Here is an 18,671-nt window from a genome sequence, read left to right as displayed (position 1 = left end):
TAACCTCAGATATGCAGATGACACCACCCTTATGGCAGAAAGTGAAGAGGAACTAAAAAGCCTCTTGATGAAAGTGAAAGAGAAGAGTTAAAAAGTTTGCTTACAGCTCAACATTCAGAAAACGAAGATCATGGCATCCGGTCCCATCACCTCATGGCAAATAGATGGGGAAACAGTGGAAACAGTGTCAGACTTTATTTTTCTGGGCTCCAAAATTACTGCAGATGGTAATTGCATGAAATTAAAAGACACTTACTCCTTGGAAGAAAGTTATGACCAACCTAGATAGCATATTCAAAAGCAGAGACATTACTTTGCCAACTAAGGTCCATCTGGTCAAGACTATGGTTTTTCCAGTAGTCATGTATGAATGTGAGAGTTGGACTGTGAAGAAAGCTGAGCACTGAAGAATTGATGCTTTTGAGCTGTAATGTTGGAGAAGACTCTTGAGAGTCCCTTGGACTGCAAGGAGATCCAGCCAGTCCATCCTAAAGGAGAACAGTCCTGGGTGTTCTTTGGAAGCAATGATGCTAAAGCTGAAACTCCAATACTTTGGCCACCTCATGTGAAGAGTTCACTCACTGGAAAAGACTCTGATGCTGGGAGGGATTGGGGGCAGAATGAGAAGGGGAAGACAGAGGATGACATGGTTGGATGGCATCACCGACTTGATGGACCTGAGTTTGAGTGAACTCCGGGAGTTGGTGATGGACAGGGAGGCCTGGTGTGCTGCAATTCATGGGGTTGCAAAGAGTCGGACACGACTGAGCGACTGAACTGAACTTTCTTGGGGATGGTCTTTATCACTGCCTCCTGTGCAATGTCACAAACCTCTGTCCAAAATTCTTCAGGCACTCTGTCTATCAGATCTAATCATTTGAATCTGTTTGTCACTTCCACTGTATAATCATGGGAAACAATGGAAACAGTGAGAGACTTTATTTTGGGCTCTCAAAATCGCTGCAGATGGTGACTGCAGCCATAAAATTAAAAGATGCTTGTTCCTTGGAAGAAAAGCTATGACCAACCTAGACAGCATATTAAAAAGCAGAGATATTACTTTGCCAACAAAGGTCTCTCTTGTCAAAGCTATGGTTTTTCCAGTAGTGAGAGGATGTGAGAGTTGGACTATAAAGAAAGCTGAGTGCCAAAGAATTGATGCTTTTGAACTGTGGTGTTGGCGAAGACTCTTGAGAGTCCCTTGAACTCCAAGGAGATCCAACCAGTCAATCGTAAAGAAAATCAGTCCTCAATATTCATTGGAAGGACTGATGTTGAAGCTGGAACTCCAATACTTTGGCCACCTGATTCGAAGAACTGACTCATTGGTAAAGACCCTGATGCTGAGAAAGATTGAAGGCGGGAGGAGAAGGGGATGACAGAGGATGAGATGGTTGGATGGCATCACCGACTCGATGGACATGAGTTTGAGCAAGCTCTGGGAGTTGGTGATGGACAGGGAGGCCTGATGTGCTGCAGTCCATGGGGTTACAAAGTGTTGGATACCACTGAGCAGAATTGAACTGAACTGTATAATCATGAGGAATTTCATTTAGGTCATACGTGAATGGTGTCTAGTGGTTTTTGCTACTTTCTTCAATTTAAGTGTGAGTTTTGCAATAAGGAGTTCATGATCTGAGCCACGGTCAGCTCCCAGTCTTGTTTTTGCTGACTTGTAGAACTTCTCCATCTTTGGCTGCAAAGAATATAATCAATCTGATTTCGGTATTGACCATATGGTGATCTGGTGACTTGGCGTTTCTTCTTTATCCATGACTAACTCAGCAGTTAAACTTTTATGTGTGTAATAATCACTGTGGTATTGTGGCTACTCTCCCTGTTGTCTCCGACGGTAAGGAATCTGCCTGCAGTGGGGGTGACCCAGTTTCGATCCCTGGGTCAGGAAGATCCCCTGGAGAAGAGAATGGCTATCCACTCCAGTATTCTTACCTGGAGAATTCCATGTGCAGAGGAGCCTGGCAGGCTACAGATCATGGGGTCCCAAAGAGTCAGACACGGCTGAGAAATGTGGCTACCTGCAGCCATGCACAATGTGCTTTATGGGAAAACAAGGAGCTTCCATGGCTGATCTTTTACTCTAACCTAGGTTCCCTGATTTTGGACCTACCCAACTTTCCCTAAGTTAGATGTGATCCTCCTTTAGAGAGATACTGATTGCTGAAGCTCTATTTCTATTGTGTTTTGTATCAGGTTTGTGTCCATCTCATTTCTCAGCCTTCCTCCTTCCCACTCTCAGGATTGCTAACCCTGCAATGAGATACGGGGAATGTCCCAACACTGGACTTAAATCCTTTGGTGGCCTGGATGGAAGTGATCCTCCAGGTCACTAGAGATGCCCAATGGACATAGCAGAAGCAGGGCGGGCAGCTATGTAGACTCCTTAGCCTGTCTCTCTGAACTCCTGCACACAGAGCTTCGACTGGCTCCTACTAAGGATAATAACTCAATTTCTTTTGAGTCATGGGCCAAGTTGTTATAGACTGTAGTTACCTTGGTCGGTGATCCTGTCTTCCATGTGTAAATGATTTAGAATCTCACAATGATAACCTGTTTGGTATAAAAGTCAAACTCACCTGTGGCCGAGAAAGCATTCAGAAGGTCTGGAACTGGGTTTGAGGGAGAATCAGTTACTGATGGTAAGTAGGGTATAGGCCCTACATTGCAAGAAGCCTGAAAAAACAGGGCTGAAAACTCAAACTCTCAATGATACTTTGAAAGTGAGGTCCAGAGCTAGCAGGGACCACAGACTTGACTCCAAGCATTTCATTTATAAATGAAAAAGAGACAGACACTGAAAAGCTAGGCAGTGTCTTGGCTAAGGTGTTGGAACCAGGATCTAGAGTCAGTTACCTTCTCCCGCTGTTTCCTGATCCCTCCCCCTCCTTCTTCCTTTTTCTTTCCTTCCTTTATCCCTTCCTTCCTTCCTTTCATCCTTCCTTTCCCAATCTTTCCCTAGTTCATCAAAAATAATATGGATGCTGTCTTTTCATTCTGTTCCTCAAGGTGGCAGTTACTCAGAAAACAATACATAATGTTTAAAACAAGATTTTGCTTGAATTATTCTATAAAATTGTTACCCAAATTTTTGATCTGTTACAGAGTACTGTCTGCAGTCATGTAAAAAAAGAATGTTATTCATGGTAGTTAATAACAGAAATACAAGTGGACTACATGCATGCAATATTTGACTTACGGCTAATTGCAATGCAGTGAAAATTGACTAATTCAGAACCTCAAGCATGAGGCTTATAGGTTATTTAGAAACACAATGTTTATTTAACGGATCTTCTGTTTCGTGCTTTTTAATCTGAAGAAAAAAAATTCTATATGTTGGGTTGATAATTACATAAAGAGTCATTAGACAATATTTCAAAAAATGTGTTTTAATGAATTGTACATGTTTTATGTGGTCAACAACCACAAAAATAAAATATGTAGACTTGAGATATCAGTATACTTTTTAAAAATCTAGATTTGCATATTTTTCAGAAGAAAATTATTCAGCCTAATTTAAATACACAAGAAGCCCTCTGAATCTTAATATTTCTCAGCTAAGCTCAGTAAGTCACTCAGTCATGCCTGACTCTTTACGATCCCATGGCCTATACAGTCCATGGAATTCTCCAGGTCAGAATACTGGAGTGGGTAGCTGTTCCCTTCAATATTCTAAAACTATTTTCTAAAAATAATTTTGATTTTTATCATGTCTTGAGGCTGTATAAGCAATTTCAGATTTTTTAAAATATTTATACACCCCTGTATATAGTCAAGCCCACCAAGATTTGACGGGAACAGGGGAGGAGGATTTAAGTCTAGAATTTTGGAGACAAGAAAGTTAAGATACTGTCTCCAGTCACAGGGATGATAAAAAGATGACCTGTGTTTTCTAAAGCTCATGTTCTTTTCATGGTACCACACTGCTTCCCAATTAAAAAAAAAGAGGAAGTAAAAATTCCTCTCATTTGAAAAAATAATATGAGTATTTTTTATGTATTCATTTTGGCTGAGTAGAAATAATGTGACAATGGAAAGAATATTACTTGGGTTTTAAAACTGCTTGCTTAAGAAAATGTGTCAGCTCTGCTAGAAATCATGCAGATGTGTCCATCCACGGTCCGTGGAGGGCGATGGGTCACAATTTTATATTCAGAATGGAATAGGTCATCGTGGTTCCACCAAATACAAAAGTAAAACCAGCAAGGAAACAAACATCAATGTCAGCAGAAGCTTTGCAGTGTCCAGCTCAATATGAAAAGATGATTTTGCATAAAGCACATTGTGCTTCTTTCTTTCTGAATATGCAGATGACTCACTGAATATGTTCTCTTTTGTGTTTTGGGGAACAAACAGCAGCTTGGAGTCACCCCTGATGTACCAGGTTCCGGAAACGCAGCAGGGCAGCGCCAGCGCCAGCTCGGGAAGTAGCCTGGGCGGCTCCATCACTGCGTGTAAGAAGGTAACACTACCTCTAACACCGCTTTCTCTGAACTGACTGAGCTGATTGAACACTGGTTTGAGTTTTCAAGCACTTCTTCTAAAGCAGAAACAGCAGTAAAACCACACAGCAAAGTCATGCACAGTTTGCTCATAGGGATAACCCCCTGATGACATTAAACATGTAATTCATGGAAATGATCAGAAAAATCAAGCATTTCAGAAAGGTCTGATTTAAAAAATTTAAGCCTCCAGTCATACAACACACCTCCAACCTTTTCTATTAGCTCTTCCTAAACTTAACTATGGATAAGGGCTTCTTGGATCTCCTTACAGAAAAATTTTCACAGATTTTGAATGACTCAACTTATTATAGTAAGTTCCTAAGTCTATATCTAAGAAAAATACATTCATGGCTGTTTTCTTAAAGGGGAGGGTACACTTGGTTATTTTATTAGGAACAGAATTGCATTTCCTAGAGTATAGATTTTAGAAATGATAAACAAATCTTGCTTTCAGACACTTGGAGAAAGTTGTCATTTGAACAACATAAAATCATCTAATTTAATGGTCCCATTTTTCAAGCCAACCCAACCCAATTTCAGGCTCAGAAATTTAAAGGCAAATGCTCACTTCCCTATTTAATGCATTTGTCATTATTTGATGCTGAATTCCAGAGGAAAGTGTATTTCTTTTCTTGAAAACAAGAAAAATCACACTGGATTATTTCATTTATTGTTAAAAAAAAGTTCAATTATAAAGAATGCTTATAGTTTATACATTAAGACAACTTATTTTACTGATCATGTTTTATATGTATATTTAATTATGATAACATAATGTACATTATATATGCATACATATTTCAGCCTATTGATTACTGTTTGGAGTGAATCAGCAGTATTCTCTGTGTGATTTTGTATAGTTTTCAAGTACCAAAGAAATCAAATATCTTCAATAGAGAACATACATTGATTATTTAAAAAGTAACATTAAACATAATCTTAAAAAATATTTGCATGCATATATTCATAACTAAATATAAAAATAAATGTGCCTGATTAATTAAGGCACACATGTTATATAACCCTATCTTACTATCACGTGTTACATAATCTTATTTTCTCTCCTCATAAAATTCTTGTAGAGGATTCAAAGCTATAAATTTCAGATTTTAATGTAGAAAACTGAGGCCCTGTAATGCAAACTGGTTTTGAGTTGCTTATGAAAGAACTAAAGCTGCAGGTTTCAGGCAGCTTTGGTCTATTCAACTCTGTAACTCTAAATTATAAAGTCATCACCAGATGCTGTATCTTTCATAAGGCTAAATTATTTTTAATTTATTCTAACTTTTGAATAACTCTATTTCTATTGATTAGAATTCCAGTGGCATTTAAAAGAAGGATTGAACCCAGACTGCCTGAATTTGACACACAGTTCTATGATTACTAGTTGTGTGATTTTGAGCAAATTACCTCTTCATGCCTCAGTTTGCTCATCTGAGAAAAGATATTATTACCCATTTCACAGGGCTGAGATGCAGGTTCTTCAATGAGTGCATCAACAGGAAATGCTTAGAACAGTGCCTGGGATACTATATATCTTCAAAAATAAAGATTATACTATCATGTAAGAATCGAATCGCCAGTCTATGTCCGATGCAGGATACAACATGCTTGGGGCTGGTGCACGGGGATGACCTAGAGAGATGTTGTGGGGAGGGAGGTGGGAGGGGGGTTCCTATTTGGGATCGCATGTACACCCATGGTGGATTCATGTCAATGTATGGCAAAACCAATACAGTATTGTAAAGTAAAATAAAATTAAAATTAAAAAAAAAGATTATCTATAACTAATATTAGTCTAAAGAATGGTTTTATCAGCTGGTAAACAGTGCCAGAAAAATTCAATATTAGCATTACCATGCTAAGAGAGTTAGTACTTTATGATCTGTTATTTCAATTATGCTTATTTCCCTAGAAAATAGTCATATTCATTTTTTAAAAAATCATATCTAGAAGCTAATGAACTAATACTAAAGCCATTTGGGACTAAATAGCTTCTAGAAAAAGTAAAACAAATTCAATGATCTATTCTAAATAATCTATTATATATGTATATATATATGATTTTAAAATTTTGAATATAATTCTACTCATTCCACAATTATTTCTAGAACAACTGTTATTAGGCTGAACCATATAAAATTCACTTTTTATTGATCATTTATCAAAAATGACCAAATATGGGTAATTTCATACAATCCAACTTAAAACACATTTAAAATTTTGTTAGCTCCTAAAGAAAGATAGGGGCTTCCCTGGTGGCTCAAATGGTAAAGAATCTGCCTGCAATGCAGGAGACCTGGGTTCAATCCCTGGGTTGAGATGATCCCCTGGAGAAGGGAATGGCAACCCACGCCAGTATTCTTTCCTGGAGAGTTCCATAGACAGAGGATCCTCGTGGGCTACAGTCCATGGGGTCACAAAGAGTGGGACAGGACTGAGTGACTCACACACACACACACGCACGCACACGCACACGCAAGCGTGCATGCACAGAAAGATACAAGGTTAGATCACAAATGGCCCCCACTCTAAAAGAATTTGCAATATGGTTTGGGAGAGTGTACTGGTGTCTGATGTGAAAAGTCAAGCAATAAATAGTAAGTTAAATAATATAACTGCAGTGACATATCAAGATAGTATAAATTAGGTGACAAATGAGCAGTATGAGTGTTTATAGCTAAGAACACAGAGAGACACTGGATTTGTAATAGATAACAACCTTCAAAAAGAGAAGTGGATGTTAATTTAGACTTTGAAGTATGATTAAGACTTGAATAAATGAAGAGATTACCCAACTAAATTTAAGAAGGAGAAGCCAAATTAACGTAGGAGAAGCCAATACTTCTGTGTATGGCAATATTTTTCTAATATTCATGGTACATTCTTTTCATTCTTAAGCTCATAAACATTGCATTTTAAGACAGTTTAGTAGCCTTATATGCCATAGGTTATACACCATGTGGACTCTAATTGTTTTTCTTGCCTTCCAAAAAGTAGCTCACCAGTATTTCTTCCTCTTTGTATCAAGACCATGGCCCCACAATAAAAGGCATGAATATTGAAACTTAATTTCTTTATTTAATTTTTATATGTTACTACAAGTTGATTTAAGTGATCATGATTATGTTTTCATTGCATTAATCACAGGTCACGGGATTGGGGAAGGTAAGGATCTGTATGTTCACAATTGCACATATATGTTCTGTACAATAATTACAAAAAGCGTAAGGACAGTTCTGTCTTAGAAACAGCAAGACTGTCCAGCTAAATCTCTACTCTTCACAATGAATCAGCCTTCAGTAAGAGTAACATGGATAACTGAAATCTATTGGCAATTCCCCAAACTCATTTTATGTAATAGCTTCATCTTCTTCTCCATCAAACCTTCTTATCATAACTGACATATTGTTAAATTAACCAGTAGAAGAAATAAAACAAGGGTCCAAAAGATAATGCATTAGTTGGATAATCAGCCTCTGAAAAATTGAAAATTGACCAAATGTATTTCATATGCTGTATTCTTGACAGTGAATCTCTGAGGTTTTTGGAATCCTATCCAGGTTCGGTTGTTTTAGTATCTTGCTGTTAAGGAAATATGTCACTGGATGCCATAGCTGTGAAAAGGCCATACCATTAGGAAAAAGAATTTAGTGGTCTTATTTGAAGGACAACTTCTTATTTAACTCCTTAATATATGTGTTTATTTGAGAAGGACTGTCGTTCCCCAGAGCTAAGATTACCATACCATGCAATCCCAGCTAATATATACTGTCCTGGCATTTTGCTGATAGAATCCCCTTTTGCTCTCAAAAATTCCCTGGTATGCACAGTGTCATATGATTATCCCAGCTCTAGCTTCAGAATTATTCCTTCTCTTCTTTCTCCCCTTCCTCTAAGTGCTATGAAAAGTTATCAGATAAACTCACACTGTGGTGTTAGTAACTACACATCTTAATGTTGTTATAACAAATAAAATCCATTTTTACTTAACTACTGGTACTGCTGAAATAGTATGATTATCACCTCCCTAAACTGACATTGGCAACTGAGCCTATAGAGCCTGGACATGATTTCAGAATTCTATTCCTCACAAAGCATCAATCCATCCAAGTTTCGATTTAAGCTAACTTTGATGTCACCCTAATTTATTGAGCACCAAGACCCATCTAATTCTGTTTCACTGACTATGCTAAAGCCTTTGACTGTGTGGATCACAACAGACTGTGGAAAATTCTTAAAGAGATGGGAATACTAGACCATCTTTCCTCCTTCCTGAGAAATCTGTATGCAGGTCAAGAAGCAACAGTTAGAACTGAACATGGAACAACAGATTGGTTCTAGATTGGGAAAGGAGTACATCAAGGCTGTATATTGTCACCCTGCTTATTTAACTTACATGCAGAGTACATCATGCAAAATACTGGGCTGGATGAAGCAAAAGCTGTAATCAAGACCTTCAGGAGGAATTTCAACAACCTCAGATATGCAGATGATACCATTCTAATGGCAGAAAGTGAAGAGGAACTAGAGAGCCTCTTGATGAAGGTGAAAGAGAAGAGTGAAATAGCTGGCTTAAAGCTCAACATTCAAAAAATGAAGATCATGGCTTCCGGTCCCATCACTTCATAGCAAATAGATGGGGAAACAATGTAAACAGTGACAGACTTTATTTATTTTTTTTTTTTGGTCTCCAAAATCACTGCAGATGGTGATTGCAGCCATGAAATTAAAAGATGCTTGCTCCTTGGAAGAAAAGCTATCACAAACCTAGACAGTGTATTAAAAAGCAGAGACATTACTTCGCCCACAAAGGTCCATCTAGTCAAGGCTATGGTTTTTCCAGTAGTCATGTATGGATGTGAGTTGAACTATAAAGAAAGCTGAGCACCGAAGAATTGATGCTTTTGAACTGTGTTGTTGGAAATGACTCTTGAGTGTCCTTTGGACTGTAAGGAGATCAAACCAATCAATCCTAAAGGAAATCAACCCTGATTATTCATTGGAAGGACTGATACTGAAGCTGAAGCTCCAATACTTTGGCCACTTGATGCGAAGTGCCTACTCATTAGAAAAGACCCTGAGGCAGAGAAACATTGAAGATAGGAGGAGAAGGGGACAACAGAGGATGAGATGGTTGGATGACATCACCAACTCAATGAACATGATTATGAGCAAGCTCCAGGAGATGATGAAGGACAGGGAAGCCTGGCAGGCTGCAGTCCATTGGGTTGGAAAGAGTCAGACATGACTGAGTGACTGAACAACCACCAGACCCAGGGGAGTTTTAATGTATGCAGTGTTGCTGTTGTTCAGTTGCTAAGTGTGTCCAACTCTGTGATCCCATGAACTGCAGCACACCAGGTTTCCCTGTCCTTCACTGTCTCCAGAAGTTTGCTCAGACTCATGTCTGTTGAGTTGGTAATGTCATCCAACCATCTCATCGTCTGTTGCCCTGTCTCCTGCCCTCAATCTTTCCTAGCATCAGGGTCTTTTCCAATGACTCAGCTCTTTCCATCCGGTGGCCAAAGTATTGCAGCTTCAACTTCAGCATCAGTTCTTCCAATGGATATTTAGGGTTGATTTCCTTTAGGATTGGTATGCAATATAAGGCATTTAAATGATGAAATTCTAAATACTGCCTGGGGAAAAAAAAAATGAGAAAGTAAGAAAGCTGCTGGTGAAGAGGGGACACTGGAGCCCTCCACGGTGTCTCTTAAAATTGTTTCTCACCTGGACATTCCCTGATGTTTCCTTCTGTTATAGGATAATTCCTCCTTACAAGACAAATACAACCACCTTTGTTAAACTGAATCATATGGATTTCCCTTTTAAATAAGCTAAGTTATCATAAATGTTATCCTTTTGTGTCTATTAAACACTAAGTGAAGTGTCCTTAATATTCTCTTTATAATAAATTAAAATCTGTTATCTAAAGGGAGGCAGTATGGGGAGGGAGGTGGAGGGGGGTGGTTCAGGATGGGGAACACTTGTACACCCGTGGCAGATTCATGTTGATGTATGGCAAAACCAATACAATATTGTAAAGTAATTAGCCTCCAATTAAAACAAATAAATTTATATTTTAAAAAATCACTAACCAAAGGAAAAAAAAAAGTGGGGGAGAGGCAATAAAGTGCTGTGTAGCAAAGCTGAATTTGGAATCCAAAGTCCCGAGTCAAATTTCAGGTTTCTCCTTTTACTGTGTGATCTTAGACCAGTGATGTAACTTCTCTACTCAGATGTCTTAAGGGTTGGAAAGCCTTCATACCAACCCTTAAGACATCTGAGTCAGAAAAGTTACATCACGAGTCTAAGAGCTTGGGCTTCCCTTGTAGCTCAGCTGGTAGAGAATCCGCCTGCAGTGCGGGAGACCTGAGTTCCATCCCTGGGTTGGGAAGATCTCCTGGAGAAGGGAAAGGCTACCCCCTCCAGTATTCTGGCCTGGAGAATTCCATGGACTCTGTAGTCCATGGTGTCGCAAAGAGTTGGACAGGACTGAGCGACATCCACTTCCGCTTCACTTTCACTGGTTGCTCAGCGGTAAAGATTCCGCCTGCCAGTGCAGGAAACAAGGGTCTGATTCCTGGGTTGAATAGATCCCCTGAAGGTAGGAAATGGCAACTCACTCCAGTATTGTTGCCTGGGAAATCCCATGGACAGAGGATCCTGACAGGCTACATACAGTTCATGGGGTTTGCAAAGAGTTGGACACGACTTAGTGACTAAACAACAACATGACATTTATATGCCAAAAGCTTTGTGTAAGTCTTCAGTACATAATTCATGCTTAATAAAAATTAATTTATTTTTAACCAAAAAATACATAATCTTTTGTTGTTGTTGTTTAGTTGCTAAGTCATATCTGACTCTTTTTGGACGCCATGGACTGTAGCCCACCAGGCTTCACTTTCCATGGGATTTCCCTAGCAAAAATACTGGTGTGTGTTGCCATTTCTTCGGGGGATATTCCTTACCCAGGGATTGAACTCAGATCTCCTGCATTAGTAGGTGGATTCTTTACCACTGAGCCACCAAAGAAGCCCACAGGGTAAAATTTATTTAAGTAGAATTGACAAACGAATCTGGATGTACCATGCAATGTGCTTTCATCGTGTTGATTATCTGTTGGACTCTTCTGTAGTTTGAAAACATTATGAAAGTGAAGTGAGAATGCTAGTCACTTAGTTGTGTCTGACTCTTTATGACCCCATGGACTGTAGCCCAACAGGCTCCTTTGTCCATGGAATTCTCCAGGCAAGAATACTGGAATGGGTAGCCATTCCTTTCTCCAGGGGATCTTCCTGTCCCAGACATCAAACTGGAGTCTCCTGCATTGCAGGCAGATTCTTTACCATCTGAGCCACCAGGGAAGCCCCTTGAAAGCACTATAGTCAATGTCATATGTCCACAAGAGCAGGACATTTTTGATTCATGCTTTACGTCACAGACTGAAGATTTGCTACTCAGCATATAGTGGTACCAAATGTATGAAAAGAATTTTGGAGAAAAATCAACACCTCAAATATCCTTCTCTTTTTATGTCATGTTAATTAAATCCACCCTAGAGTTGGACTTAGCAAAGGCATCAGACTGAAAACACGTCAGGTTCCCAGAGGCAAGATTTGATCTTAACATGACATCTGATCATCTCTTTGAAGCTTCAAAAGCATGCTTTGGCTTGACTGACCTCTTTTAAACTGACTGAAATTTGCTGTCAATAGTGGCACAGATGCAACTGAAGAAAAACAGAATGGAAGCCCCTTGATGTTTTACCCTGCTCTGTAATATATGTTTCATCTCAGCCCATATCTTTTTGATGACATGTAATTAACAAAAGCAATTCAATTAATGCATTCATGCACAAGCATACAAATTGAAAGGCTTTTTCGGAATCCTATCCTTTTCTCTAAAGATGTTTTTATTAATCAGAGTTACATTGCTCTTGGCCAAAAGCCCCAGTAGTAATACTAACTCCAGGAAGTACATGATGGAAAATAGCTATAATTGTCTGTATTTGTAGAAGCTGTCTCCTTAAAAGAAGGAAGAGCTTTTAAAATATATATAACTAAGTAACTAAAATTTAAAACAAGGCCAGCATAACTGGGCCATAATCACCTTTCTCTTGAAGGCTTTCCCGCTAGGATATAACCCACTCACAGATCTATAAACACTCTTCTGATCAAGCAACCTGTTAGCGATGTTCAGGTGCACCTTCTGATACCAGAGAATGGCCTCTTCAAGTTTTGTCAAACAGCAAGGTGTCTTATTTTATTGCCCTTATTTCATCTCAGCCCATATCTTTTTGATGACATGTAATTAACAAAAGCAATTCAATTAATATGTTCATGCACAAGCATACAAATTGAAAGGCTTTTTCAGAATCCTATTCTTTTCTCTAAAGATGGTTTTATTAATCAGAATTGATAATAATTAATATCATTATCAATAATCAGAGGCATTGAAGAAACAGGGAGATATTTAAGAAAAGAAATAGATATATTCCTAAAAGTGGTATTTGAAGATTGTTAGCCTAGTAGCTCTAAAGGCAGTTCCTTAGAGAAAAATGAGAGTGAAATCTAGGATGCCAGAAGAAGCATAGCTTATATGGATGGGAAAGCAGGGAGAAGAGAGGCAGACGCTGTATACAGAAAGTGGGAGGAAGGAAAAGCAAGCTCTGGGACAAGACACATGAGGAAGGCAAGGTCCATAGGATTCCACGACATTGAGAGTTAAACAGAACCATGAACTCTATCTGAGCCAAGACATCCATGAATGGTGAGTCATTGAGGTCATTGGGAAGAGGAGCTAGGAGACAAGGTATTGAGTTCACAGGTTCAGATTTAGCCCAGTTACATCTGAAGAGCCAGCCACAAAATTCCCTCTGGGGGCCATTTCACTGACTGCCTAAGGAAACATCTACCTGTCCTGAGCCACGCTGACATCTAGAAGGCTTCAAGGTTGCTCTGAGGCCAGAACACAGATAATGAGGACCCTGATGGGGACTCATTTCCTCTGCCTTCAGCAAAAGCAAATTGAAATGATAAACATCTTCTCTTGCCTTTAAAGCAGCCTAGTCTACTCTGAACTAGAGAGGTGTGCTACATGGTGAGTTTATTCTTTGACAAATGTCAGTTCAGTAATCTTAGGTGGGAAACTGTTTAAAACTATCAATTATGGCTCATTTTGCAATCTGAGTGTGATTCAGATTCTTATTCCAAAAGTCAGGACTTCTTTTCAGGATTCCACACCACCCCTCCTTCCTGCCAACAACTGCTATATAGACTGTTTGAGATGCCAATATGCTAGTCTTTTTCTATTCTCTACGGTTCATTCCTTGAGCATCCTCCCTGCTATGTGTGAAGAACTCCTAGAAGGATTTTGCAGTGCTTTTTCTTTCTTTTTTTTTTTTTTAACCAAAAAGTAGGGCTCTGAAAACTCAAAATAGCTTAGAACATTTTGTGGAATGGAAGGTGATGTTGTGCTGTTGAAAGCAGGCAAGTGATCTTTCTTTTTTCCTTGAATTATTTTAATTGCCCCAAACCTTTGTATTAGCTATTCAAAATCTCTTTTCAAAAATGGAAGGGGTCTATATTTTTAAAATATCTAATATGGCATTCAGAACTCTCTTTTTTTCCCTTCAGGCATTTAAAATATCTTACCATCCCTGCTCCCCATCACTAGCCTTTTGCTTTTTCTCACTTTCCCCTTAGTCCTCCATCTAAGCATCCCTCTCGACTTTGTAGCCTGGAGTAAACACTGTTCCCCACCAGTCCTAAGAGGATTCACTTTCCCTGTATCCTGCCAGGCTTGCCTTTCTGATAAAAGTGCTCACTTTTCAGTTCTGCCAGTGGCAGGGTGGGAAGAAAAAATGTGACTCGGATAAACTTGAACAGTCCTCCTTAAGAGCCTTCTGGTTCATGAATCCCTGAGATTGAGTTTCTGCTGTGTGTGCCTGCATTTACTAGGCTTTTCTCTGTATCTAGAGAAGGAGACCCATCTTGAAAGACCCAGATGAGGGCTCTTCCTCTCAAGGATGAAGAGCATCCAAGAAGCAGGTGTGTCCCTTAGCAAAGTATGTGTCCCTCTGCTTACACTTTAGAAGGTAGTTGTTCCCAGCAGCATCTTGCAAAGAAAAGAGTCAAGATGAGAACTGCCACTTTCTTATAATTAAACGTGTCATCGCTCAGTCGTGTCCGACTCTTTGTGACCCCATGGACTGTAGCCGGGGATTTTCCAGGCAAGAGTACTGGAGCGGGTTGCCATTTCCTTCTCCAGGGGATCTTCCCAACTCAGGGATTGGACCTGAGTCTCCTGCATTGCAGGCAGACGCTTTACCCTCTATGCCAAAGGCCAAATACACATACCAATACTCAAGTGTTGCATGGCCAAACCCGCTGTCCCTTTGATGAGTAGCAAATCTGCACCATGTGCACTTTACACAAAAATCATCCAAAGTCAGTGGCAGGCCTGGATGTACATTATGGGATTCCCTGGTGGCTCAGATGGTAAAGAATCCACCTGCAATGAGAGAGACCTGGATTTGATCCATGGCTTGGGAGGATCCCCTGGAGGAGGGCATGGCAACCCCCTCCAGTATTCTTGCCTGGAGAATCCCCAGGGACAGAGGAGCCTGGTGGGCTACTGTCCATGGGGTTGCAAAGAGTCAGACATGATTGGAGCTACTTAGCATGCAGCACACACAGATGTACCTTATAGATTTTCCTATATGTGTTTTTTGTTCCTGTATTTTGCTTCTCCTAACATGAAAAATCCTATTTCCATAACAGGTCATATCAACATGACAGCATTACATGGCACCTAAATAGAAACTAAACAGCAATTAATTGGCTATCTTCCATTTATGTCTAATTTGATGCTATTTAAATCAGACCATTCATAAATTATGCTATAATTGCCTTTACTGAGTATATCTGTTTCTGTAATTCTTGCATTTTATGCTTGAGACCAACTTGGTAATCATTTTCATGTGGAAAAAGCTCTGATCAGCTTTCAGAGCATTCTTCAGCCAGCTGACATCTGTGTGGTGTGGAGAAGTAAACAGCATGGCTTGATACTTCTAAATTGTCCTCTGTGCTCCTATACCATTCTTGTGATTGCATTGAAATACAATGTAACTTCCAGGATACAAGTAATTGTGTGGTGCAGAAAAACAGAAAGCTACTTAAAACTGCCTACCTAGATCATTTCTTGACGCATTAGGATACAATCTGGGCCAAGATAACGTACAAAATCTCCAGATTACATAGATGGGAACTTTAACTTCAAAGGAGAGAGCCCTCTTGTTCATGAAACGTTTCCATTTTATACTCAGAGAGATACTTGTACCTGTGACATTTGTTGGAAGTGAAGTGAAGTGAAGTAGCTCAGTCGTGTCTGACTCTGCAACCCTGTGGACTGTAGCCCACCAGGCTCCTCTGTCCATGGGATTCTCCAGACAAGAATACTAGAGTGGGTTGCCATTTCCTTCTCCAGGGGATCTTCCTGACCCAGGGATTGAAGTCGGGTCTCCTGCATTGCAGGCAGATGCTTTAACCCCTGAGCCACCAGGGAAGACTGGTATAAATCAGTATATTTCATGTTTACCAGAGGCAAGCTTAGTTAGACCAGGTACATATTGCTAAAAACATCCCATAGATAAGGACTCTGCTGCTATAAAAGTGCAGTTTCTCTGGAGGTTAGTATATTTATAATGAAATATGACAGTGTCACCTTCTTTCTTCTTTGGGAGTATTCCCTCTCAATCTGCTCCATAGCCAAGAAAGAATTGCAGATCCACTGCCAACCATTTCCTTCCCAAACTTCCAAAACAACAATACCTTTCTTTGATCTGGTGCTATCGAGGTTCTTTCCTTCTTAACAGTGGAGAATTGCTAGTTCCAAGGTCTTAACAGAACTCCATTATTTTCCAATACTTTTGCAGCAATCAGTTATAAGATTGCTACTTTGTGCTAGGTGTCAACCTTGTCATGAAAGAATGTTTCACATCCAACCAACATGATTATGCATACTTTGAAAACAGTTTCCCCTTTTTGTCAAAGGAAGCTAAATACACAAAAAAAACAGGCAGTCAGCCAGAAGAATCATCATTAAAAGGAAAATGTTATCTTAATATTTCATTGAACCTTCTGAGAAACTGAGACTAAACCACTGAGTGTTCTGTGCTGCTTTTTTTCTCCACACAATCATTTTATTTCCAGTTTGTTTCTTTGTCTTTTCTTAGGAATCCAGTGTACTTTCTAAAGCATAAGAGTTTCCCTTTGAGGTAATGAAAAAATATTATCCCAGAGTGGAAAATAAAAGATTACAGAGTTCTCAGAAAGTTCCCTATGGCGCAGATTAAATCAAAATAAAATTAAGTGTGTAAAGTGACACAGTGTGAAAAGGCAAAATGGTAGGATACTGAAAGAGGAACTGCCCATGTCAGTGGGTACCCAATATTCTACTGGAAATCAGTAGAGAAATAACTCCAGAAAGAATGAAGGGATGGAGCCAAAGTGAAAACAGTACCCAGTTGTTGATGTGACTGGTGATAGAAGCAAGGTCTGATGCTGTAAAGAGCAATATTGCATAGGAACCTGGAATGTCAGGTCCATGAATCAAGGCAAATTGGAAGTAGTCAACCAAGAGATGGCAAGAGTGAACGTTGACATTATAGGAATCAGCAAATTAAAATGGACTGGAATGAGTGAATTTAACTCAGATGACCATTGTATCTACTACTGTGGGCAGGAAGCCCTTAGAAGAAGTGGAATAGCCATCATAGTCAACAAAAGAGTCCGAAATGCAGTACTTGGATGCAATCTCAAAAACGACAGAATGATCTCTGTTTGTTTCCAAGGCAAACCATTCAATATCACAGTAATCCAACCCTATGCCACAACCAGTAACACTGAAGAAGCTGAAGTTGAACAGTTTTATGAAGAACTACAAGACCTCTTCAAACTAACAACAAAAAAAGATGTCCTTTTCATTATAGGGGACTGGAATGCAAAAGTAGGAAGTCAAGAAACACCTGGAGTAACAGGCAAATTTGGTCTTGGAGTAAGGAATGAATCAGGGCAAAGGCTAATAGAGTTTTGCCAAGAAAATGCACTGCCAAGAAAACACCCTCTTCCAACAACACAAGAGAAGACTCTACACATGGACATCACCAGATGGTCAACACCAAAATCAGAATGATTATATTCTTTGCAGCCAAAGATGGAGAAGCTCTATACAGTCAACAAAAACAAGACCAGGAGCTGACTGTGGCTCACATCATGAACTCCTTATTGCCAAATTCAGACTTAAATTGAGAAAGTAGGGAAAACCATTAGACCATTCAGGTATGACCTAAATCAAATCCCTTATGATTATACAGTGGAAGTGAGAAATAGATTTAAGGGACTAGATCTGATAGACAGATTGCCTGATGAACTATGGAATGAGGTTCGTGACATTGTACAGGAGACAGGGATCAAGACCATGCCCATGGAAAAGAAATGCAAAAAAGCAAAATGGCTGTCTGGGGAGACCTTACAAATAACTGTGAAAAGAAGAGAGGCAAAAAGCAAAGGAGAAAAGGAAAGATATAAGCATCTGAATGCAGAGTTCCAGAGAATAGCAAGAAGAGATAAGAAAGCCTTCCTCAGCAATCAGTGCAAAGAAATAGAGGAAAACCACAGAATGGGAAAGACTAGAGATCTCTTCAAGAAAATTAGAGATACCAAGGGAACATTTCATGCAAAGATGGGCTCAATACAGGACAGAAATGGTATGGACTTAACAGAAGCAGAAGATATTAAGAAGAGGTGGCAAGAATACACAGAAGAACTGTACAAAAAGCTTCACAACCCAGATAATCACGAAGGTATGATCACTCACCTAGAGCCAGACATCCTGGAATGTGAAGTCAAGTGGGCCTTAGAAAGCATCACTACAAACAAAGCTAGTGGAGGTGATGCAATTCTAGTTGAGCTCTTTCAAATCCTGGAAGATGATGCTGTGAAAGTGCTGCACTCAATATGCCAGCAAATTTGGAAAACTCAGCAGTGGCCACAGGACTGGAAAAGGTCAGTTTTCATTCCAATCCCAAAGAAAGACAATACTAAAGAATGCTCAAACTACCACACAACTGCACACATCTCA

General features: G+C 39.5%; 1 protein-coding gene across 1 annotated transcript in view; it reads left to right on the top strand.

Annotated features, from left to right (window-relative positions):
- The first annotated feature begins 4,339 nt into the window (after positions 1-4,339).
- SPHKAP (SPHK1 interactor, AKAP domain containing) overlaps positions 4,340-18,671 on the top strand; it is a 138,294-nt gene continuing 123,962 nt past the window's right edge. Inside the window, exon 1 of the mRNA XM_052653484.1 lies at positions 4,340-4,477. Coding sequence (XP_052509444.1) covers positions 4,340-4,477 — 138 coding nt within the window. The remainder of the gene's footprint in view (positions 4,478-18,671) is intronic.

This window comes from Budorcas taxicolor, chromosome 2 (assembly GCF_023091745.1).
Source record: "Budorcas taxicolor isolate Tak-1 chromosome 2, Takin1.1, whole genome shotgun sequence".
Classification (NCBI taxonomy): domain Eukaryota; kingdom Metazoa; phylum Chordata; class Mammalia; order Artiodactyla; family Bovidae; genus Budorcas; species Budorcas taxicolor.
The sequence above is the reverse complement of the archived record's forward strand: the minus strand, read 5'-3'. Positions and strand labels throughout refer to the sequence as shown.